Below are 25,010 nucleotides of genomic sequence, written 5' to 3' on the forward strand. Positions count from 1 at the left end.
AAAGCTACAGTAAATAGATGGGCAGAGATCCGTGCTTGTGTATTTCCATAACCATGGTGATGATAACACGTTACTGAAATAGGCCGAGAGAGAGCAGTTGGGGAAGATTATTGTTTTCTTCAAACCACTTAGCACAGTTTGAAGAATTATCATCATAATGTATTATTTTGTACATTCTTAATAATAAAATTTAATAAATATTTGCATGTGCAAACCATCCAGCGCACCATTCCAGACACATGTTCTAGGGCATACGCGGAGGCTGGAGACAGTCTATATAGCTTCAAACTCTATGCAGTGCATTATTTTTTTTAATATTTTATTTTATAAAATTCTTACATCATTTTTCATCTTTGCCCAATGTATGCATTTTCATTTTGGTTATATTCCCCATACAATTATGCAGTGCATTATTGACCTCAATTAAATGCTGTAATTTTTTTTCTATTTTTTTTAATTATGGTAAAATACACATACACTTTTCCACCCTATTTTCAAGCGCACAGTTCTGTGGTAGTAAACACCGGGCCAGCCCTCTTCCAGCTGTTAGAGGGCAGCCCCTTAGGCCGTCCTTTCCCCCTAACACAGCCAGACCCCGGGCCCGCGGCCGCCCAGCACCAGCCAACAGCGCCCCCTGGCGGGCGGAGCAGCACCAGGCCGCTCCCCCGAGAGACCGCCCACTCGGGCTCCTTCCAGCCCCCATTAGGAGGAGCTTCCAAGAACGGGTCCTTCCACCCGTCCATATTTTTTGTCAGCCAGTCATCGCCGAGTACCTTCACGTTTTCTTCGCCCTCTGCCGACTAGAGCGCTTCACAGCCAATCCAGGCTCTCGCCCCCGCTTAGCACCGCCTCTCCGGAGGGCGCATGCGCAGCCGGTGGGGCCGGGGCGGGGCGGGGCCTCGGGGCCGGAAGTCCTCGTTCGGGCGGGGTTGTCCCGCGCAGCCTCAGAAGGACTCACACCTCTCGTTTGGCCCAGATGTTTTTGGGGTCCTGAATGGGAATTCTGCCCAGGAAGGTCGTGTCTGCTTAGGCAGCTACACTTGTCTCTAGGGTGTACTGGACAGCAGATGAGGGTTCAGAGTAAGCTGGGCCGTTCCTAAGAATCCCTTTTTTGAAGAAGGGGACTTTTGTAGGGGAATGACCACTCCAATGGGGAGGATAGTTTCAGGAGGAGGTTGATCAAAACCTGTCACACCTGAAGATAGCTGCCTTCCAGCAGAGGAAGTGTACCCTGGGCAGAAACTGCCTACTGTGCCTGCTGGAGCCTTTTCTTCTGTGGCAACAAGCTCCACTACCCTGAGCAGAATAGATTTCTGTCAGTTTAGGTAGGGGTGCTGACTCCCTGCGCAATTGAAAAATCAAAAATCTGAGTATAACTTTATTCCCCCAAAACGTATCTACTGTATACATTATAAGTAACAAGCCAGACTAGACCATAAGTAAATGTATACAAGATCATGACAAGAAAACTGACAAACATCAAAGGAGAGAACTATTCAAGTAAAAAGGTTTCAGTACATTTTATTCATAATGTAGCCATATTCAAGATGTAGCAGGCAATGTCCTACTAAGTTCTTGGTGGTAGTAATGAAAAGGTAGTTTTTATTCATTATCCTTCCCAGTCTCACAATCAGAAGCAATCTTTGATTTTTTAGATGTTTGGTAAGCTTGTATAATAAGTCTTAGATGATTAACGATTTCCTTGTTTGCTGCTTTCTTGTTAAATCCCAATATCTTCATAATAGTTTCTCGAAAGTCAACAAGCTACCAAGAATGACCACAAAAATTAAGGGATATTGTTAGTTTTGGTCACCTACTTACTGCATACAATGAAATTGGTACTAGAAACTTAATCTTATTCAGCATTTTTAATCTTATTCAGCATTTTTAATGAGATTTAATATGGTATCTTCTACTACAAGAACTCTTTTACATTTCCTTTTCATTTTAAGAATTTATTTTTCCACTTTTATATTGTTGCTTGTCTTTCATCCCTAAGGTAAATACTTTTTGGACTTCTGATTTGCTGGATAGTGACATCAAGAGATCTCTTCTCCCATCCAAAAAAACCATAATGGATCAACAAGGAGAAAAGATCAAACCACCCATAAATCATACCTACAGTATAAAAAGAGAATATCACAGACCAATTTGCATACAAGTGGGGAAATAAAGGTCCTAAGTCAGCAGAGGCAACTCTAGAGTTAATGCTGGAGAATGCAGATGGTTTCCACTGGTCCAGAAATGGGACAGTTCATAAATAGGGAAATATAAAGAACAAGTCTGACCTGATAGATCAGAACAATGGCAGGTGGAGAAGGAAAGAAAGGGACTTGGAACTACATGCAAACAAGTGGCAATTCTAAAGGACAAGGTTTCTGAGGAGTGAAAGATATACTTGGAAGGGCAAGGTGTTCTTTAAAGGCTTGGTCAAAAAGGAAAAGAAAAATGCAAACAGTGTAAATTAAGGGATTAAATAAGTATTGCAGAATTAAACATTACATAAACCCCCACAGCCAAATGAAATACAGTAAACATTAAAAAGTACTCATTGTGCCAACAGAAGAGGGTGGTATTGAGTCAAGAAACTAGTGAGTAAATCTAGCACCCTAACTTACAAGGTAGAAACACCTGAAAGTGAGAGGACAGAGCAATTAAAGGAATTTTAAAGTGAATACACAAATAGCAGATATCCATCCAAATAAGAAAAAACACAGTATCAAATATCATCCAAACAGTTCAGAAGATGAAAATACTCCCCCTTACACCCTCCAAATAGTTCTGACAAAGAAGAAACACGTTTGACACAAAACCAATAACAATGAAATGTCAGTTAAACAAAGATTGCAGACATGGGAGAAAACACATCTTTCTTTTGAATCAGAAATATAATTAATCTGAATAGAAATGGACCAAAAAAATTCCTGAGATGCTTAATGGATAAGCAACTCAGGCAAGAACAAAATCATATCAGAAATTAAGAGTAAATCACAAAGTCGCTAAATGAGATCTGACTAAGGAGAAAAATTCAATAAAGTCAATATATGCAGAAATTAAAGAAAGATAAATGATGATATTATTTTATGTGTCTGTTGATTAGTTAAAGCTGCATGTTTCTTAAGTAACTAATAAATAAAAATGTGACATACAATTCTCTAATACCTCCAAATTAAAATTTTTCTTAAAATATCTGCTTTATATAGTGGAAATCTAAGCAATTTTAGAAGTGCCATCCTCTTGTCATAGAAAGTGACCCAATCCCAAACATAGTGTCCCTGAACTTCCATTTTATCATATTCTTACTCTCCTTGTCATTGGTTAGTCAGAGAATATCTATGCAAACCTAAGCTACATAATCACATATCCCATCCTTCACCACTTTGGATTCACTAGAGATAGGCATTTGACCTGCGGTGGATAATAATACCCTCTCTTAGGATTCTTTTTCCTGTCACAGAAACTATGTATAAAACTCCATGATCGTCAAACAGACAAGCTGACATACACAGAGAAGGCAGAGAGAGATGGTGAGAAAGTCTTATAAGGTTTCAGATGCTAAACCTGGGGCCCAGATGCATCTCTGCCTTCCCAGAGTTCTAGTGGTTTAATTTGCCATTGATTACAAAAGCCAATATATTCCTTTTCGAGTAGAGTCTAAGTTGGGGTGGGTGTTTATCACCTAACTTACTTAAGGAATCTTAGCATAGAAACCAAAACAGAACAAAACACCTCTTGTCCTGATACTTCTTCACGTGGGCTCTTTGATGTGCAGAGCTCAGGAATGACAATGTCTAAGGTCTGATGGGCTCGCTCTTTGTCCCTTCTTGCCTCTTGCTCTGCAGAGTCTAATGTAATTTTCAAGTTGTCTGTTTTCATAACTGCCTTCCCTTTCATTGCTTCAATTTTTATTAAAGATCGTCTGAGCTTTTTCATTGTTTTGTCCTATGAGGATATAAAGTTGAGAAAAGAGACTTCTAAATAGATAGCATGATACATGATTACACATTCATTTTTTTTCCTCGAAGTGCTAGATATAAAGAAGATTCCACAATTTGTAGATTAGAGGACATTTCTCTACCATCATTTTCACCAATAACCAACATTCATTGAGCACTTTTATAAACTAGGCATTTGGGATTTAAAGAGATTTAACACATACCCCATGTCCTCAAAAGTCTTGCAGATGGAGCTAATCAAATATAGAAAGCTAATTGGTCTGCAGTGAGAGTAATATTGCTGATAAATTCGCAAAAAGTTGATCAGTAATTACTTTGTATCTTTAAGGTATAAAATGTATGCTTGAATACTACAACTGAAGCTTGATAGAGAAATCCAAAAAGGAGGCCCAAAATGACTAAAACAATAATAAAGACAAAAATAAGACTAAAACACAAAAGCAAGGTATCTAGAATCCTATTATTTAGAATACCAGTTACGTTGCAACAGTAGGGAGGAGGGTATATGGGGGCTCCAGGAGGATTAATAATACTCTGTTTCTTAAGATGAGTGGGAAATTTGCAGGCATCCAACATTATTATTCTATATGAATAATATTAAATATATTCTTTTATATGTATGTAGAATAATTTTAAAGTTATTTTCTTAGAAGTTCAGTGAGAAACACGTAGCTAAAATAATAATAGAGCAAAGCTTAAGTAAAATCTGAAAAAACTTTACTTCCTTTACTTACTTTAAGGATATTTACTTTTGTCAGTTGGGTTTTCATATTTTTATTAGCCAGTTTCAAATCACTGAGCTGTTTCTGAAGTTTCTGAATTTTCTCTTCTAATTTTTGAGTTGTATCCATCTGCAAATTTTGCTGAGTATTCCACAGTGTTTGTTGTTTGTTGTCTTTCTCTAACTGTTTGAACATCCTGTGCTCCTCTATCTGGGAATTTTTAGTCTCTGTGTTTTCCTTTGCAGAAATCAACAATGTTGAAGTAAGAAATTATGCTTCAAAGTGGTGTTCTACACTATCATACCAGGTTTAAAGCAAATTATTTTTTCACCATAATGTGCATCATTAAAATAATCCAGAAAATAAGATATAGTCATAGAAGTGATGGTTCAATGCTAGCAAGTTAGAGTTAAGCAGACAATTCTATAAACATTAAGTGGTACCTTGGATCAGTTCATCTTTCCTAAGAATATATTATAAGGATATAATTAAATATTTATTTTGTTTTTTTTTAAGATTTATTTATTTATACATACAAGAACCGGGGTACAGGCCAGATGTGCGGGAGGGTGAGAAGATTCACCAGAGACAGAGCAGGAACAGAACAGGCAGACTGACTGAAATACATTGCTGAGGGAGGGGAGCAGCGGGCGAGACCGGAGAGGTCTGCTGCACCATGTGGGTATTTCCCCACCCGGCTGGGATGGAACCCGCACTGCAGAGGTTGCAGACAGCGTCATAGCACTGCACTCAACTGCCTGCGCCACCAGGTAGGCCCTCTAAATATTTAGATAAAGATTCATGCACAAAGATATTCTTTAGAACAGTATAACATTAAAAAATAAAAACAATGCAAATGTCAAAAAGAATAATTAAATGATATATAATTGATTATACATTATGGAGAAATCATTTTCAAAGATATTTACTGAGAAAATGCTAATTATATAGTTAAATGAAAGAAACAGATTGAAGAAAAATTATGTCTATGTTAATACATGCATGGAACATAATCAGAAAGGAGTGTCATATATGTTAACCCTGATAATGTCAAAGTGGTAGAATTACTGGTGATTTTAATTATATTCTTTCAACTGTTTCATACTTTATGAAGTTACTTTCATAAGAAAAATAGAGTACAAAAGGGTGCAGATATAATAAAGACATTATATTTTCATTATATAAAAACAAAAAGCCAGTAAATTGTGTATGGGAAAAGAACTACTGGTTCTCTGGAAAGATACAATAGATGCCCAGGCAAATTTAACTAAACAGTCAAAATCTCTTGAAAAAAAATATACTGTATCCAGGCTATTTCCATCCCATTTTTAGGATTGAGATTTTCCTTACAGATACAGAGAAGCAGAAAGTAGAGAAGGTACTTTGAGCTCCTTTCCCTGTAGTCCTCTTTTTCAAGTACATTAAGAAATATATTAACAGGGCCTCCCTGTGGCACAGGCGGTTGAGTGTCGCACTGTGACAAAGAACAGTCTTATACTTCAGGTAACTCTTACTTTATCCCTGTCCAAGTCTAATCTCCCTTGAAAAAAGTCAGTAGTGGCAATTTTTCCTTCCAGATGTTTCAAAGGTCTTTTTTGTTCCCTACACTTTTTTTCAGTTTGGGATAATTCTTGAACACATGCTTCATAGTGTTGATGGAGCTGATCCAGTCGCTCAGTGAGCATCTGAATTTCCTGCTGAAGGCCTTCAGTTCTCTGTAGGGGAAAAAAAGTAGATAAAACTTCCTGATGGTGCACCATTTCTATTTCATTTCAAAACAATGTGCAGATTCTACTTATATTGACATTGTAGCAACATTGTTACTTGATAAACTCATAGGGAAGCAATGTAAGGATTGACAGGTATAAGCTACTCTGTAAAAAAGAAATGTTTGATGTATACAAAAATAAGACATTCTCAGTTAGTACTGAGAAATAAATGTATGATGCATTTTAAGACAGCAGAGTATAAAAACATTGGAACACTACAATAGACTACTACTGTGTAGCAGGTTACTCTAACACATTGAATTTTAGAAATACCTATCTCCATTTGAATTTTAGGGTGTAAACTCACGAAAATTTTATTAGAATGCCTTAGACACAACAAGGCAATATATACACTTGAACCTGCTGGTTTAATCTTTTCATAGGTTTGACCAGTATATTCAAACAAATGACTGATTTCACTATTTTACTGCAATGATCGAAGTGACCAATGTTTAGTCATCATGGAAACACTATCTTCACCATACCACTATTTTTTAAGGTATCATTCATTGAGGCTTACAACTGAAAAATACTAAGCATTTATCATGAATTAACCCAATTAATCCTTATAACCACTCCTTATGAAAGGAAATACGCCATGTCCCATGCCCCACTTCACCCCCATTCCTGTCAAATTTCACAAATGAAATGAGGCAGAAAGGGTAAGTAACTAATCAAGAGCACAGAGCTGGCAATGGCAGAGTCGGGATTCATACTGAGCTCTCTGCTCTTAACAAAGACCCTCTACTACCTCTGCGGTAATAATAGATATCTTCCCTTTTATCACAGTACTAATAAAAGTAAGATCAAAATTGGAATACAAAGCCTTTAGCATTTACTAAATTGGCTTAAATTCAAATCCCCATCTTAAAAGAAATTAATTTAAAATAACTTTTCTATCAGTATACTTACAAACTTCCAAGATTGCTCATTTGCACTAATTTCCTGAATCCTCCCTTTCACAGCTTCCTCTGTGGCAGGTATGGGGTCCATACTGTTGCTCAGAAGAGTAGCCAATTCACCAAGGAATTTCTGATAGTGGGATTCCACAGTTTTAGTTTCCCAGCTGAATGAACAAGGAGGTCTATCTAGCTCATATTTTTGTTTTTCTTTATGGAACAAATCTCGTTGACATTTATCCCAAATTTTCTGTAGATCTTTTGGTCCTTCAGAGTGAAAAATGTTGTCTTGCTCTATGTTCTTGGGCAGGATGGCTTCACTGTTCTCCTACATGTGCCAACATATATGTTAAACTTTCCATTTTAGATATCTACTTCCCTTCTTTTGAAATATAAGTATAGTCATAACACAAAACTTCAGAGTAAATGGCCCTCATTAAGAAAGAGTTAATGAGTAGTAAGAAAGTCAAATGCACACTAAATAAAGCAAAGTAGTAAATCAAGGGATATTAAAATGATGGTATCAAACCATCTCACACCTGTAAGAACTGCCCATATCAAAAAGACCAGTAACAATAAATGTTGGCGAGGATATGGAGAAATAGGAAACCTATACTGTTGGTGGGAATGTAGACTGTTCCAACCCCTGTGGAAAACAGTATGGGGGGTAGGGAGGTGTTCTCAAAAGATTAAAAGTAGATCTACTATATGACCCAGCAATTCCACTCCTAGGTATCTACCCAAAGAATAAAAAAAAAAACACCAATTTGAAGAGATATATGCACTCCTGTATTCACTGCAGTACTAATTACAATAACCAAACTATGGAAAAAAATCTAAATACCCCAAAACACTTGAATGGATCAGGAAGATGTAATATATATATATATATATATATATACACATATATACACAATGGAATACTATCCAGCTTAGAAAAAAGGAAACTTGCCATTTGCAACAACATGGATGGGAATGGAGGGGATTATGTTAAGTGAATAAGTCTGAAGTGACACCAGGTGGTGTCACTTATAGGCAGAATACAGAGAACCAAAACAAAACAAACAAAAGGGTAGAATAAAGTCAAAACAATAAGAAATTCTAGAAATCTGACTGTAGAAGTAAGGCTATCAGAATGGGGCAGGGAGCGGAGAGGACAATGGACTACGGTGGAGGACGATGGTTGTTTTGGTGGTTCGAATGCAGTGGTAACAACACTTGAATGGGGAGATCCTACACCTCTAAAATACAAACAACTTTGTAAACAAATGTTACCTCAACAAAACAAATAAAAATAAAACAATGGTACTGAGGAACCAAACAGTCTCAGTATATGAAGGTAAACTCTTTACAGAAAAACTTGAGGTAATCAATACAGGAAGAATGGTAAAAATTAAAACCCAGCATTTTGCACTCCTAATGAAATAACTGATTCCAGCAAGGGAAATGCTAACACAATTAAGGGAAATGGCTATTTTCATAAGATTTAGTTATTTCATAAAGAATGAATTAATGTTAAAGAACATCATTTAATAATAATAACTTTGTAATTAAAGAAGTTACATTCCTTTCCACCAACCTTTCATTTCCCATATGCCTCTGCAATCATCCTGCTTCCATTGTAAAGTGGTGGGGGAAAATAACATTTCTTCTTTTCCCAACCTCCCATGGAACAATTCTACTGTTATAAATTCTAGCCATCTTTCCACCTTCTGGCCATCTTTAACTCTGAGAGTGAAGTGAAAGAGTACAGTTTCAGGGCATTTTGTCAAATAAAACTGGCAAGTAGAAGGAGAGCTAGAATTGGTGAAGTAATATGGTTTGCATCAATAAATACCAGAAAAAAAGGAGGTAGAATAAAGAGCAATGGAAGATCAAAGCTACCAAGGGCTCTGCTTTGGGAGTTTTCCAGAGATGTGACAGATTTGTAATAGAAGTGGATAAAAAAGGGAAGTATTACTGTGAATTGCTTGGAAGAGGCAACTGAAAATTGGAATTACTTGAAACTACTTCAAAGTAGTTGTTAAATTCTTTTATTTAAATTTTTTAATTAATGTAAGGGCACATAATTGTATCATCATGGACTTTATTTTACATTCATATTATATGATAAACTGCTATAGTCTAAGGATTTCAGAATAAACTTTCATCTCTTCCTTGAAATAGTCCATCCCCCATCCTCCTCCAACACTATTCTATAAAACATTCTCATCCTCCTATGAAATGCTATCTACCAGTGACAGGCTCACTTTTTCCTTCTAAATTCAACTTACACCATTAAATTTAGATTTTAATGTTCAGTGTAGACGATACACCAATTTAGTTTTGTGACTCTTGGGCCTCAGATTCAATGTGCCTCATTTTCACTTACATCCTCGCCAACCCTTAAACCCAGAACCACAAACCCAGATTTTGTCAGCACAGGAACGAACCCACATCAGAGATTTAACTCCAATATTTTACTCTCAAACCACCACTCCACCTAACTCTCTCATAGGCGCCATTCCCTCTCACCATTTCCTTCAGTGTCACAGAAACCTGCATATCCTGCTTGCATTTTCTCTCCATACCCCACCGAGATTTCCAGTTAACCAGCCTGCACTGCTTTCTTTGATCCTCCATAAAAGAAGAACCAATGAACTACCTAAATTTGTCAATTATCTGCTGGTGTAACACAAGGTAATGAAATCTTGTTTCTTCAAAAAAAAAAAAAAAATCAAAATTTATTCTTACCTTTATCATGAAACTATCCAAGAAATCTTCTTGTCCATTGATATTTATAAGTGGGATGAATCTGCTACCACCTGCCAACTTTTTCTCCAAAAGGTTTGCTTTTTGCTCTGCCTTTTCTCTTTCAAGCAGATGTACTCTGGTAAGAAATCGTAGGTAACAACTTCATGAAGTCAACTGAAACAATGTTCATATTTTAATATAAGTAGGGCCTCCCTGGTGGTGCAAGGGGTTAAGCAAACTATGAAGCAATCTGCAGCCTCTGCAGCACAAGTTCGATCCCTGGCTGGCCAGGGAGCTATCCACATGGCACAGCAGACCTCTCCTGACGCGCCCACTGCCCCCCTCAGCAGTATATCTCAGTCAGTCTGCCTGTTTTGTTCCTCGCTCTGTCTCTGGTGAATCCTCTCACCCCCAGCATCTCTGACTGTACCCCAGCTTTTGTATGCATAAATATTAAAAAATAATAATAAAAGTATCTCTCATCTAAAATACATCAAATATGTGTCAAGTGAAACTGTATTTCTTATAAAAAATGCTGTGAAGTTATCCAACTATTTTTAAGGAGAGACTAAAAATGATAGAAAAATGGAGAGAAAATAACTTCATGTCTTGCAGTAGTTCCTTTGAGGAAGGCCAAATTTGAAACCATCCTTTTCAAGGGGAAAATTGGGTCTGAATATCTGTCTACAATGCCAACAATATCATGTTGATCAGAAGGTTCCACAAGGATGAAAGTATTCCTATTTTAGGAAGAACAAAATGGAATTTCCAGGGCCTCCCTGGTGGCACAAAGGGTTAAGACACAATCTATAAAAGTATCTTCAGCCACTGTAGTACAAGTTCAATCCCCGGCCAGGGAGCTACCCACATGGCACAGCAGACCTCTCCTGACTTGCCCACTGCTCCCCTCAGCAGTGTATTTCAATTTGCCTGTTCTGTTCCCCACTCTGTCTCTGGTGAATCCTCTCACCCCCTACACATCAGACCTATACCCCAGCTCTTGTATGTATAAATAAATAAATCTTCAAAAAAAAAAAAAAAGAATGGAATCTCCAACTGGGATCTGATGAGAGGGTAATCACTTGATTACCAATGGCTAGAAATTGGTAATATTTTTGACCCTGAAATTAAAGTCTCAGTTCATCTTCCATGTTTTTAGGCTCTCTTGAATCCTACATAATTAGTGAATTTAAGTGAGGACAAAAGAAAATGAATTAGCGACAAAGAATATTTTAATTCAAAAAATTATATTAGAGATATGTAGGACATACTCAAAAGGTCTAACATATCTCACACTTCAGTGTAGCCTTAGAATGTGAGTAGAAACAGATGGGACAGAAATACTTGAAAAAATAAGTCCAATAATTTTCCAAACCTCATAAAAGACATCATTTGCAACAATCAATAAGTTGTACACATCCGGGGCCTCCCTGGTGGTGCAAGGGGTTAAGACACAACCTATGAAGCTATTTGCAGCCACTGCAGCTCGAGTTCGATCCCCATGGCACAGCAGACCTCTCCTGTCTCGCCCGCTGCGCCCCTCAGCAGTATATTTCAATCTGCCTGTTCTGTTCCCTACTCTGGTGAATCCTCTCACCCACAACTCTGGCCTGCACCCCAGTTCTTGTATACATAAATAAATAAATCTTAAAAAAAAAAAAAAGTTGTGCACAACCTAAGCAGGACAGGTACAAAGAAATACCAAGACACAGCATAGTCAAATTGCTACCAATTTTATAGATACAGTCATGTAAAGAATAACACTTCAGGGCCTCCCCTGGTGGCACAGCAATTGAGCACTGGGCTGCGAGGCTGCCCGCAGCGCTGGTTTGTTCCCCGACCGCCAGCGAGGGCCCCACAAAAAAAAAGAATAACATTTCAGTTAACAATGGATTGACTATATATACATAGGAGGTCCCTATATGTAGCCTAGGTGTGTGGTAGGTTATATCACGTAGGTTTGTGTAACCACACTTTATGATGGTCACACAACAATGAAATCACTTAATGGTGCAGTGTTAAATGATCATAATCATATGAAATGTCCATAAAAGAAAAATCTATAGAGAAACAAAGTAGATTGGTAGCTGTCAGTGACTGGAAAGTAAAATGGTAGTAACTGCTAGTGGCATTGGGATTTAAGGGGTGATGAAAATGTTCTGGAATTAGAGTGGTGGTGATTGCACAACCTTATGAATATACAAATTGTCCATTGGCTTGTACTTTAAAAGGGTGAATTTTAATGGTATGTAAATTATAGTTCAATAAAATGTTGGGTTTTTTTTTTAAAGATTTTATTTTTTTATTTATACAAGCACTGGGTACAGTCAGAAGCGCGGGAGGGTAGGAGGGGATCGAACCAGCACTGCAGAGGCTGCGGGCAGCTTCACAGCCCAGGGCTCAACTGCTGTGCCACCGGGGAGGCCCCAATAAAATGTTTTTAAGCATAATTTTGAGTCAGGTATTATGTGAAATTCTTCTAGATTTAAATTTTGTGACCATTAGTATCTTGTTCAACATTATTTGCAAAATTATGATAAATGACATGTTTGAAAAAAAATTGTAAAATTCTCTACCTTAAACGGTTTTCTAGTTCTATAATTCTTTCAGTTAGATCCCAGTTGCCTCTTTCAAGATTCTGAATATTGATGTTTTTCAAAGACTTAATTCTGGTCAGAGAAGCAATAAGGTTCTCTAGGTCCTTGATATCATCTTTCAGGGACATTATCTGGAAGGACTGCTGCACATTATTTTCTTTGTAACTTTCTAGTTCACTCTTCATCTCTTGCAAAAAAGATTCTTTCATGACAAGTTTATTTTGAAGATTTCTTAGCTAATAAGAAAGAGAAAGTGTTACTTAAAAAAAGAGTTACATTTTTGTTCTTTAAAAATTCATGATTTTAAATCACTAAGGGTATTTAAATTATATATTGTCATACAGTAAAATGAAGCTTTTCAAACTTCCTAAATGTATCCCAATTTTAAATACATTTTAAAAATCATATCAAATTGACACATAGGTTTTGGAATGATTTTCTTTTCATCAACGTTTAAGTTGTTTAAATCTTTGTTACAAGAGTAAAATATATCAATAACCCCTAGCAGAAAAGTAATACTTGAGGCTTTGACCCAAGATACTTTATGATGTGCTATAAAGGGGAATGTGTCCACAGGTCTCTCTTTAAAGAGAAGCCTATATTTACATCACTTGGTTGCTGGCCTTATTGTGCAGATCAGAAATAGGTGCAGAAGAAAGTCAGGAGAAATAGCAAGGCTTAAATTAGATTTTATATATACATATCTATATATATGTAAGTATGTATATGGCAAATACAAGATAATAAAGTTATAAAGAGAGGAAGTGACACAAGAATCAGCATAGGCTGCTATTGTGCCAGTCCTCATTGCTCCCTATCCCCAGGCCCTGGTAACCAACCATTAATCTACTTTCTACCTCTATGGATTTGCCTATCCTGGTAATTTCATATGAATCAACAATATGGTGCCTCATGTTACCTGTTTCTTTTCATTTAGCATGTTTCAAGGTTTATCTATGTTGCAGTATGAATGAATACTTCATTTCTTTTTATGACTAAATGATGTATATTTTGCTCTCTGCTCATCAGTTAATTAACATTGGGGTTTGTGTGTACTTTTTGGCTTCATGTATAAGGCAACTATGAACATTCATGTACAGGTTTTTATGTGAATATAGATTTTCAATTGGCTATGTACCAAGGAGTCGGATTACTGGGTAACTTTGGATTTTTAAATCTATAATGATCTTGAAATGGCAGCATTTTAGAAAAAGAGGGATTAGTGGTTGCCAGAAGTTGAGGGTAGGAAGAAAGTGGGTGTAGTAATAGGAAGAATCTGTATGTTGTGGAAAGTAAGAATTCAGTATTTCCACTACTTAGAACTTAATACACAAAAATCACAAATGAGCACAAGCAAAACTAGGAAAGTATGCATAAGATTGCTGGATTATACTGTATCAATGTTCAGACTGTTTTTTATGCTACAGTTTTGCAAAATTTTACTAGTGGGAAAAACTGGTCAAGGTGTCCAATGGATCTCTCTGTATTATTTCTTAAAACTATAAATGAATATATAATGATCTCAATAAAAATTAATAATTGGTTTCAATAAATATTTCTCTAGTTGCAAATTTACCTTGTTTCTATTCACCCACTTCTCTTAGAGCTGGCTGCATCTACTAGATTTCTACTATTTGCCTTATTACTAAACTAAGGAAAGAGAAACAGCTTAACAGCATAAACAGTGTCTCCCTGCTGGTGCAAGGGGTTAAGAGGTTAAGACACAGCCTATGAAGCTGTCTGCGGCCCACTGCAGCACAAATTCCATCCCTGGCCAGGGAGCTACCCACATGGTGTAGCAGACCTCTCCTGACTCACCTGCTGCTCCCCTCAGCAGTGTATTTCAGTTGATCTGCCTATTCTGTTCCCCATTTTGTCTCTGGTGAATCCTCTCACACCCCCCACAGACACACACCTCTGGCCTGTACCCTAGTTCTTGTATGCATAAATAAATAAATCTTAAAAAAAAAAAACAGCATAAACATAGTCATATCCCTCACAAATAAGTTTCCATGAAGGTCAAACTAAGAAGGTACTGGCAAACACATTAAATTTATCTTAAATTTAAAACACAGACCTTAGTGTGTGTGTGTGTGTTTCACTGGTAACTTTTTTTTTTTTAAGATTTACTTATTTATACACACAAGAGCTGGGGCACAGGAGAGCTCTGCCTTGCCATGTGGGTTTCTCCCTGGCCAGCCGGGGATCAAACTCATGCTGCAGTGGCTGCAGATTGCTTCATAGTGCAGTGCTTAACTCCTTGCACCACCAGGGAGGCCCTGGTAACTTTTTTTTAATTGCTTAACTCATATTAATTACTACAGCAGCCCATCCATCATTTTACAAGAGTTTTAGCTCAATATAATATTGCCTAAACTAAGCAATATAATCACCAACTGAATACATTAATATTCATCCCTTCTAAATCTGGATTTTCCTAAATATAGTTCTCTTGCACCTGTTTCTCCATTATTGGGCAGAAAGACAAGGTAATTAGTTTTGTATGTCCCACAAAGACATAAAGCTAATTGTAACAAAAATTTTAAATGCATACAATGAAGAGAAAAGCTACCTTATCAAGACAATTATGTTCCTTTGGGAATAAATACTGGGTTATTGGAAAAGGGAAAGATGACTCATGCTGAAGCTATTCTGTTGAAAGCACTAGACTTTAAAAAAAAAAAACAAACACAAGTGAGTAGAGACCCACCGTTTTTCAGTCAAGGCAGCTGTGCTCCCTTGCTAGAACCTCCAATAAGCTCTCAAAAATATGATAATTTTTGGTAATTTACTTTAAAATAATTTTTTGAACTAGGCATACACATAAGTCTTAGTCTAATGCAAATCTGAATCATTCAACTTTTTAGGTATCAGTAAACTATACTTTATGAATATAATAATGCTACTGATAATAAAAATGTTATAGTTTTCAGGAATTGCCATCACATTTTTCTGGAATAAAAGACAAATTATGAAATCTCCCCAAAGTGTCATAGGATTGTATGTAAATAAACTATTTAAATTTAACCACTATTCAACTCTCTGCTAAAACATTAGCTTAACTAAAATTGAAAAGAAATATATTTATCTACATATCTTTGTTTATATACCTATTTAAATGAAAACTGAGCCAGGGTCAGATGAGATAATAGAAAAGAATTCTAATGAGGTCCTGGGTAGAAAAGAGGCCCCAAGGAATAAGCTGAAATGTGTCCCCTCAAAATTCATACGTGAAAGTCTTAAACCCCAGTTATGCTGAATGTGACTCTATTTGAATATAGAATCTTTAAAGAAGTAATTATTTTAAAATGAGATCTTTGGCGGGGGGCTAATCCAATATGACTGATGTTCTTTTAAGAGGAGGAAATGTGGACACACAATGACAGAAGGCAGGCCATGTGAAGACACAGAATAGATAGCCCCCTGTGCCAAGGAGAGAGGACTCGGAAGAAAACAACCCTCTTACCACACACACAAAGGTAATTATGTGAGCTGAAGCAGGTATTAACTAACCTATTGTGGTAATCATTTCATAATATTTACCTATATCAAAATATCATCAGAGAAGTTGTACATCTTAAGCTCACACAGTTATGCCATAAAATAAAGTAGGAAAAAAACAAAGGCAGGAGAGAGAGAGAGAGAGAGAGAGAGAGAGAGAGAGAGAAAACAGCCTCCTAACTCCTTTTCTTGGACTTCAAGCCTCCAGAATTGTGAAATAAATTTCTTATTGTCTAAGCCATCCAAGCTGTGGAACTTTGTTATGGCAGCTCTAGAAAACTAATGTAGACACTACAGATAGCTAGTAATTCAAAGGGTTGGTCAGTATTCCAGAAAGTAAGCATTTGGGACATCTTACTGAACGTTAACCACTGAGGCAGTACAAACAACAAATCATAGTACCTTTAACAATGACACAAATCTTTGGGTTATCTATGAGACTATCTCCTGCAACAAATATCCAGAGGGTAGGGTAGCTTGGCTCATCTAAAGAATTCCTACAAGCACTCTCTAGTTCATCACAGGGAGCAAAAGTTAAAGCATTTCCTCTAAATGTGGTTTCTTTTTTATCTGTTGATGTTACTCAGCTGTTTCATTAAATATTAAATAAGTGGGTATTTGCCATTTGATGTTATTTTGAAATTGGAATTTACCTTTTCCATTAAAGAATGCTTAACACACATAACTGATTATTATTACATAAATTTTGAACATAGCAGTTCTTAAGTAATAATCAAACACTACAGTATTTGGCAGTCAACTCAAAAGTTCTTAAAATGTACCATCTTCAAAGGGATTTCCTGCCAAATGATAGATTTGGGTCTAAATTAGTGTTCCTTGGTGAAAAGAAGAGTTGCATATTGAGAGAAAAAAACAAAGTGACTTAAGATAACACTTTGAGTCCATTATCAGAATGTTTCTCTCCCTACTTATACGAAGACTATAATTTCCTATAGTGTTTAATTTTCAGATAATTCATGTACCTTGGCCAACAGATTCTTGTTTTTCACCAACAAACCAGCAAGGTCAGGATGGATTGTGTCAGCCGCCCTTTTGTGGGACATGATTGGGTTCCTGACAGGAAGGACTTCAAGAGACGGATCAAAACAAGCCTACAAAGACAAACTGAAAATTAATGAACTAAGCATGTACTCTATAGATCAAAACCCACAGTGTTTCAGCCCACACAGAATCTAAAAAGGAGCTCTAAATAGAATAAATCTTTAATATATTCATCTTGAGTTGCTCTCTTAACACATGTATTAAGATCTCAGGAAAACAGCAGGTAATAAATATGTTGACCTAAAAGCTATTTATAACAATAGCTATAAGTAACTGCAGATCATCTAAACAGACACAATTTCTGAGAGTATAGGAATCAAGAAAACACACAAAGCTTCTGGGGAAACTTTAATTCACAACTAATAAAATTTTATAGAAATGAACTATCAGAAGGTGGCTGATGAAAGATTTACCAGTATTTGTTTATTTTTGGTCACAAATCAATTCCTATTCATTATCTCATCACACAAGTTGATTTTTAAAATTTTATTTCAGTAAATCAACATCAACTCTGTGTTTCTTTCTTTTCTTTTTTTTTTTTTTTTTAAGATTTATTTATTTATTTATTTATTTACACAAGCACTGGGTACAGTCAGAAGTGCGGGAGGGTGAGAGAATTCACCAGAGCCAGAGAGGGGAGCAGAGCAGGCAGAAGGACTGAAGTGCACTGCTGAGGGGAGCAGCAGGGGGCAGGAGAGGTCTGCGCGCCATGTGGGACCCTCCTCCAGTGGCCGGGAAGCAGCCGGGAATCAAACCTGCGCTGCAGAGGCTGTGGGCAGCTTCGCAACCCAGTGCTCAACAACTGCGCCACCGGGGAGACCCTCAACTCTGTGTTTCTTCCACACCTGTACTGACGGTAAAAATTAGGGAATATTCACATTTATTATAATATGCCCCCCTATTGTCAAAAAGGCATGCAATCTTTTAAATTGTCAATAGAGGGGCCTCCCCGGTGGCGCAGCGGTTGAGCGCTGAGTTGTGAAGCTGCCTGCAGCCTCTGCAGCGTCGGTTCAATCCCCAGCTGCTCTCCGGCCCCCGGAGGAGGGTCCCGCATGGTGCACAGACCTCTCCTGCCGCCCGCTGCTCCCCTCAGCAGTGTACTTCGGTCATTCTGCCTGCTCTGCTCCCCGCTCTGGCTCTGGTGAATTCTCTCACCCTCCCGCACTTCTGATTGTACCCAGTGCTTGTGTAAATAAATAAATAAATGTCTAAATAAATAAATAAAATAAACAGGCCTTCTTAAAAAAATAATAATTAATAAATAAATAAATTGCCAATATAACTTTTGGTAAGAACAAAATTTTAAATTAGAAGAAAAAGTGTAGAAATGGCATTATATGGTGCTTAATGTCCTCAAGGAACAATTTTCTTTCAAGTTATTAGATTTTAGAATGTTATGCCTACCACAATACTGTATGTATGCATACACCTGGAAGGAAAAACAGTGTATAGTACCATAAAATCTTCATATTTCTCAGGTATAAGGAAGATTTCAGTTAACTTTGTCAAAGATATGTTAAAATAAATAATATAGCATAAATACAGTATCTATAGCAATGTTGACACATCTATATATCTGAAATCTATATAATGTTATAAATCAGTTTTACATCTTTTAAAAAAGTTAACATAATCACTAAATAACAGCCATACAGCACTTAACTTTTAAACTAGTAAAAAAAGGAAAACATGGAATGAGAAAAAATAAAACAAATATAACACAACAAAACAAAAACAATCACTTGTTGGCATGATAGATGGGGGGAAGAAAATAAAAGCATGGGAAGTAGAATACACATAGCATGGTGGCAGAAATAGATCCAATAATCTGTATTATCAATAAATGTAAATGGGTTAAACGTTCCTGTTAAAAGCATCAGCATTCAAAAAAACAGAAAACTTCGTTGAAAACAGCTCACATTTCAAATACAAGTTTAATGAGTAAATAATTTATGGTATAATCAGATAACAGAATACTAAAATATGATGGAAATTGTTGGACAATTATACATACAGCAACACAAATCTCACTAAGATAAAGAAGCAAGTCACTGGGACAGTGCCCTCTATCATCAGGACCACCTTCCCGTCTGTTCAGCAGAGACATTGGCATTGGGCCCTCCACTGAGGAGAAATATGATCACTGTTCTTGTCCATGAGACTTCAAGCTCATTCCCCTGGCTCTTCTGGAGATCCTGAAAGCTGCTAGCCTCCTCCCCTGAATCTGAAAAGTCTTCTGACTACAGGCAGAAGTGGGACAGTGTGACTTCCAAAGCAGGGTCATGAAAGCTAAAGCAGCTTCCACCTGGTTTCTTCTGGACTTCTCAGGCTCAGAACCCAAGTACTATGCTGTAAGGAAGTCTAGGCCAAGTGTGCCCCAGCTGAGATCCCAGCCCACAGCCAACATCCCCTACCAAAGAGAGGAAGCCTAGAGATGACTCTAACTCCAGCCACCTATACCACATGAGAGACCCAAATGAGAACTTCCAGCTGAACCCACTCAATCCCCAGAAATGTGAGATAATAAAATAACTGTCATTTTAACGATAACAAAAGATAAAAGTAGTGTAATCCCATTCATGAAACTATCATTTTTTTAAAGATTTATTTATACATACAAGAACCAGGGTACAGGCCAGAGTTTTGGGGGGTGAGAGGATTCACCAGAGACAGAATGGGGAGCAGAACAGGCAGAATGACTGAAATACACTGCTGAGGGGAGCAGCGGTTGAGTCAGGAGAGGTCTGATGCGCCATGTGGGTCACTTCCCTGGCTGGGGATCGAACTCGTGCAGCAGTGGCTGCGGTACACAGGTTATGTATAGCCACACAGGTTATGTCTTAACCCTTTGTGCCACCAGGGAGGCCCCCATTCATGAAACATTTAAATAGAAAATTATATTAATTAGGGATGTCTAAATGGATGCTCAAAGTAGGAGAAGTAATGGACAAAAAATTTAAAATATCCATTAGGTGGGAGAAAAGAAATTTCTTTAGGAAGTAGCACGCAGTATCTAAAGTACCTATAATGATTTATGAAAGTAGATGGTGAGTTCATAGGTATGTGTTTAATTATATAATCTGTGTGTATACATTATGTAGGTTTTTTTCCTATGTATGACATTTTTAAGAATAAATCCATATACAAAGGATCCTCACTTGTTTATATAAGAAAATATATACCATGTACAAAAACTGTGATATATTAATATACTTATAAATGGGGATTTTATGTAGTATTAACATGAATAAAGTAAATCTATGTGAAACAAAAAGAAAAACTCAAAAACTGTAAGATTGATTGCAAATATCAAAGCAGGAAGTTATGTCTAGTAGAATACCGTTTAAGTAATTTTTAAATGCCAAAAACACTATGTTGTGTCGAACAACACCACACTGACACGGGAGTCGTGGAGCAGGCTGCACAATGCAGGATGCTGCTGAAGAGCAAGATCCTGGCCCTTTTATTCACACACGTAATTGATTATAAGGAGATTAAAGAAAGGGGAAGGGTATAGAAGATTAGGGATTGTGAGTCTGCCCTCCAGGCACTTCTAATCTACTTGATGATACACTCTAATCCCCAGCCACGGTTCTAATCTTATCAACAAGGTGCTCCACTGATCAGCTTCTGGGGTCCCTTGTCATGTATACATCGGTCCTCAGCCCCCAGGGCATTACCGGTAATACTTCGTGATGTATAAATCCGCAGTATGTGTTATGCATGGTCCTCAGCCCCCCGGGCATTCTGGACATAACTTGTGAGACATAACCTTCCCAGTGTGATCCAGCTTTGTGCTCTTTTTTTTTTTTTTAAAGATTTATTTATTTATTTATTTATACAAGCACTGGGTATAGTCAGAAGCGCGGGAGGGTGAGAGAATTCACCAGAGCCAGAGCGGGGAGCAGAGCAGGCAGAAGGACCGAAGTACACTGCTGAGGGGAGCAGCGGGCGGCAGGAGAGGTCTGCGCGCCATGTGGGACCCTCTTCCCGTGGCCGGGGAGCAGCCGGGGATCGAACCGACGCTGTAGAGACTGCGGGCAGCTTCACAACCCAGCGCTCAACCACTGCGCCACTGGGGAGGCCCTGGCTTTGTGCTCTTGTTTGATTTGAAGGGCTTAAGGGTTGGGCTCCTGTTCCTAACTGGCCGGACCACTTTGACCTTGTTTAGGTGACAAAATGGCGGCCAAATAGGCTGCCTAGGAGTAGCAGACCCACACACTAGAAGTATTTTTTTATATAATAATTATTGAAAACATACAGAAAGGTCATGCATCTAATTCAGAATAATTCTCTCCGGAGGGAAAAAACTGGACAAAGATATTCAAATACGTTCATATACATCTGTAAAAGCAGCAAGGGGGAATATGATGTCTTAGGAAGGTAAGGGTAATCAGATGACCTAGTTCTGTACCTAAATCACTGTGGTCGCCCTCCAATGCTTAGTTTCCTAATCTGTAAAATGATGGGTTTAATCAAATTAACTCTGAAGTCCTTTAAAGACTTTCAATAATACTTTGGAATTGTTGGACTTCAGTTAAATGAAATGTCAGAACAATTAGAAAGACAAAAATAAGTAAAATTCAATTTGAGGTACCATTAGATTTAGATGTTTCACTGCCTGTTATTCTAGAATCAGTTTAGGAATAAAAAAAAAAAAAAATGAGAGCTCACTAGACCTCATCTCTCACATGAGCAAAGACATGAAAGAGTGCCAGCACTGGCCAGGGGGCAAACAGAGCTAGGCTTTATTCTCTTCTAGCTCCTAATGTTGTAGAGCAACCCCGATACAAAACGGGGTGCCTGACTGTGGGTCCTCACCCACGCGCTTAAAAGGACTTATCAATGCTCTACTGCAGGCACACACGAAAGGTTAATAAAAGGTTTATTTACAAGGGAAGGGGAAATGATGAAATGTAGAGCTCAGAGAGAAAAGTGGGAGATAAAGTTTTAAATGAGTCCTACCCAATCCGCCGATCAGGAATCCCAAAATGGCACTCTGAGAGCTGGCCGCGAGCCAGGAGCCGTGAAGCCAGGAGGTGAGCGATAGTGAGCCCCCCAAGGCCCACATGTTTGGTTTTTATATCCAACCTGGCTGCCCAACTCCACCCTCAGGTCCCAGCCACCCTCCCTTTGGTGGTGATGGGATTTGTCTTTCCCAATGTCTTGATGGCTTTAGTCTGGAGTGGGGGTGGGGTCCACAAAGCCTGTATGGGATTAGCTCAGGACATCATTTCACCCTAACACTAATAGTGCAGGAGATTATTTTACCCCCTCCTGCTGAGAATGGAGAATAAATGTCAGAGTACAACTCACCACAGGGTTATTTTTCGGAGATGTGTGAGCTGATAGATGCTTGACTTCTGAGAGCTTTACCTCCTGAGAGCCTTTGCTTTCTCCAATAGCAGGCCTTCCTGGAACAGAATGGTCTAAAAACTGGAGAGGACCTGACATGCTGAAGATACAATCAGTATGAAACAGATTTGGTAATGGTGATCCACGATGCTTCCAAGGGGGATTTGCATAAAACAGTCAGGAAGAAATGCTGAGATCTGCCCAGCACCAAGCTCACTGTCTTTGAGAAGGCTCCACTTCAGTTCCTCATAGCTTATCTAAACCTCAGGAGTTGTCTGCTGAACCTGTCACTTAGAGACAAGGCAGTAACAAAACATTTTCAATTGTAACGGGTTGAACCAGTGTGCTAATATATATACTTGACCTATAATACACTTAAGTGCTATCTGTGACTCATATCTGTTGACATCTGACTTACAAACTTCCTTCATTTTCAATTCTTTCACTTGATCAAAATGCTAACTATGCCCTTAAGGGAAGCCCTGTGAATTTATTTCTAAAGCTACATCTTCTAATATAACATCCAATTGTTTCAGTAAGCAAAAAATAAAGACTTCTTTATGAACTTGGAATATATTTTGGGGGGAAAAAGGCATTTAGAAACTGTGCACAGGAGAGGATGGATGTAAGTTGGGGATGTGTTTCCTTTCTTGGCTACATCTCCCAGAAAATCAAACAGAATGAGAGGAATTTTCATAAGAGGGGAAAAAAATCAGAATGGTATGACTGGAAGAACACTGTCCAGAAAGTATGAAGGTCTGATTTTCTTCACTAAACCTGAAATATATTTTGAAATTCCTCTATTAATTAATTCTAGGCACGTTAATATTGAGATGGTAATTATTAAAACACAAAGATGTCTAACAAGACTTGAGTTTCTTCATCATTTTTATTATTTGATATCTAAAAATATTACTACATCTACTCCTTTTCTTTTAAGATTTATTTATTATGCATACAAGAACTACGGTACAAGGCCAGAGGTGCGGGGGGGTGAGAGGATTCACTAAAGAGAGTGGGGAGCAGAAAAGGCAGATCTACTGAAATACACTGCTGAGGGGAGCAGCGGGCGAGACAGGAGAAGTCTGCTGCACCATGTGAGTTAATTCCCTGGCCTGGGATTGAACTTGTGCTGCAGTGGCTGGCAATAGCTGATAGATCTGTGTCTTTAACCCCTGTGCCACCAGGGAGGCCCTACATCTACTCCTTTTCTAAGGATAAAAGAATAAAAGGAGAATCAGAGGAAGGACAAGTTTTTAGTGAATGGAAATAGAGAATAAATTGTCTCTTAGTCCTATAACAACAATGATACCAGAGACAAAGTTCTTCTTAAGAATCCTCTCTTTTACAATACTGCTATTTTTCTTTCTTTAAGTTCTATTAACCTTTTTATGAATCTTATGCTCTATTAAAAACAACTTTACCTAAGGAGTCTCACTTGTATTTCCTCTAAGAAATAAGCCACTCTGGGAATCCCAGAAACATAAACATGTATGTAAATCCTTAGTATCGGTTTTCAGTAATCACCTCCTTCCTGGATTTCTGCAAGATAAGGGTAATCTCGCTTTCCCTTTTAAAGCATATGATCTATACTTTTCCTTTGATTGTTATCTCATTCAATATTGTAATGTAAAAATCTTATCTCTCTTATTACGTTAAAGGTACCTAAGTGCTGGATCTACTTCTGGTTTATTTCTACCATCTCATACTAGGCACAAAAAATATAGATTGAACAACTAAAGAATTGAAAAGGAAAAAATAAGCCTTAATACAAAGTTAACTTATATAGATGATAGCACTGTTGTCCAAAAGTAACCTTATAAAAAAAATAATAAAAATACAGGAGGAGTCTAAAGTAAAAAATAACAAAATATACCAATACAAGAAATTATTCTATTTATGCATGTATATGACTATTTCATTTTTTATACACTCATAAGTTTTATCAATACTTCAAAGTAGAAAGATAAAGTATGATATGCTTCATTTAGTAGAAGTAAAAATTTTACCATATAGGGCAAAGAGAAAATTCCAAATCCAAGATCAATTCCCAGAAGAAACCTGAATTGTCTGACATGAGCGGCTGCCCTATGCAATTTGCCAATAGGATGTTTGTGTATCATAGAAACTGTTGCTAGGTGAATGCATCACAGAGGTTAAGGAAGGGAATGGGTACTTCCTAAGGTGATGCAGTGAGACTTGCAGTTAATAGTCTAATTAATGAAGTGAAAATACGAAGTGGTATTCATCAAGCATTAATGAACTTAAGAACTCTTAAGAAAGTGATCCTACCAAAATTAAACATTCCAGCAAATGTGAAACCCATATTTTAGATCTTTTGTTTGTGAAATTCTTGGTAATAAGTCAAATTTTTGTACTCTAATACATACACCTCATCAAGGGCTAAGTACCAGGC

The 25,010-nt window shown here is 37.5% G+C and overlaps 1 protein-coding gene across 2 annotated transcripts; it reads right to left on the reverse strand.

Moving 5' to 3' along the window:
* Positions 1 to 1,479: 1,479 nt before the first annotated feature.
* On the reverse strand, positions 1,480 to 24,706 carry LOC119239183 (coiled-coil domain-containing protein 170-like). Of its 2 annotated transcripts, none has more exons than XM_054691027.1 (10): positions 24,604 to 24,706; positions 22,556 to 22,878; positions 17,161 to 17,289; positions 12,656 to 12,912; positions 10,080 to 10,215; positions 7,360 to 7,674; positions 6,193 to 6,393; positions 4,691 to 4,915; positions 3,730 to 3,942; positions 1,480 to 1,764 (listed from the first exon to the last, which is right to left on the reverse strand). In XM_054691027.1, the coding sequence occupies exons 2-10, from the start codon at positions 22,691 to 22,693 to the stop codon at positions 1,603 to 1,605; spliced, it is 1,776 nt and encodes a 591-aa protein (XP_054547002.1). In that variant the 5' UTR covers positions 22,694 to 22,878; positions 24,604 to 24,706; the 3' UTR covers positions 1,480 to 1,602. The 2 variants fall into 2 exon arrangements, with proteins under 2 accessions (XP_054547002.1, XP_054547000.1); XM_054691025.1 differs by having other exon boundaries at positions 22,556 to 22,884.
* Positions 24,707 to 25,010: the final 304 nt, after the last annotated feature.

This window comes from Talpa occidentalis, unplaced genomic scaffold (genome assembly GCF_014898055.3).
Source record: "Talpa occidentalis isolate TD23 unplaced genomic scaffold, MPIMG_talOcc4v2.1 talOcc4.11, whole genome shotgun sequence".
Lineage (NCBI taxonomy): Eukaryota > Metazoa > Chordata > Mammalia > Eulipotyphla > Talpidae > Talpa > Talpa occidentalis.

Excerpts from the sequence above, each read along its gene's own strand:
- LOC119239183 (XM_054691027.1), bottom strand. The coding sequence starts at position 22,693 with ATGTCAGGTCCTCTCCAGTTTTTAGACCATTCTGTTCCAGGAAGGCCT. Across the intron at positions 3,943-4,690 it reads CAAAAGTAAATATCCTTAAA|GACAAAACAATGAAAAAGCT; the intron begins GTAAGTAAAGGA and ends ATATCCTCATAG. Across the intron at positions 1,765-3,729 it reads AAGAAGTATCAGGACAAGAG|CTTGTTGACTTTCGAGAAAC; the intron begins GTGTTTTGTTCT and ends CATTCTTGGTAG.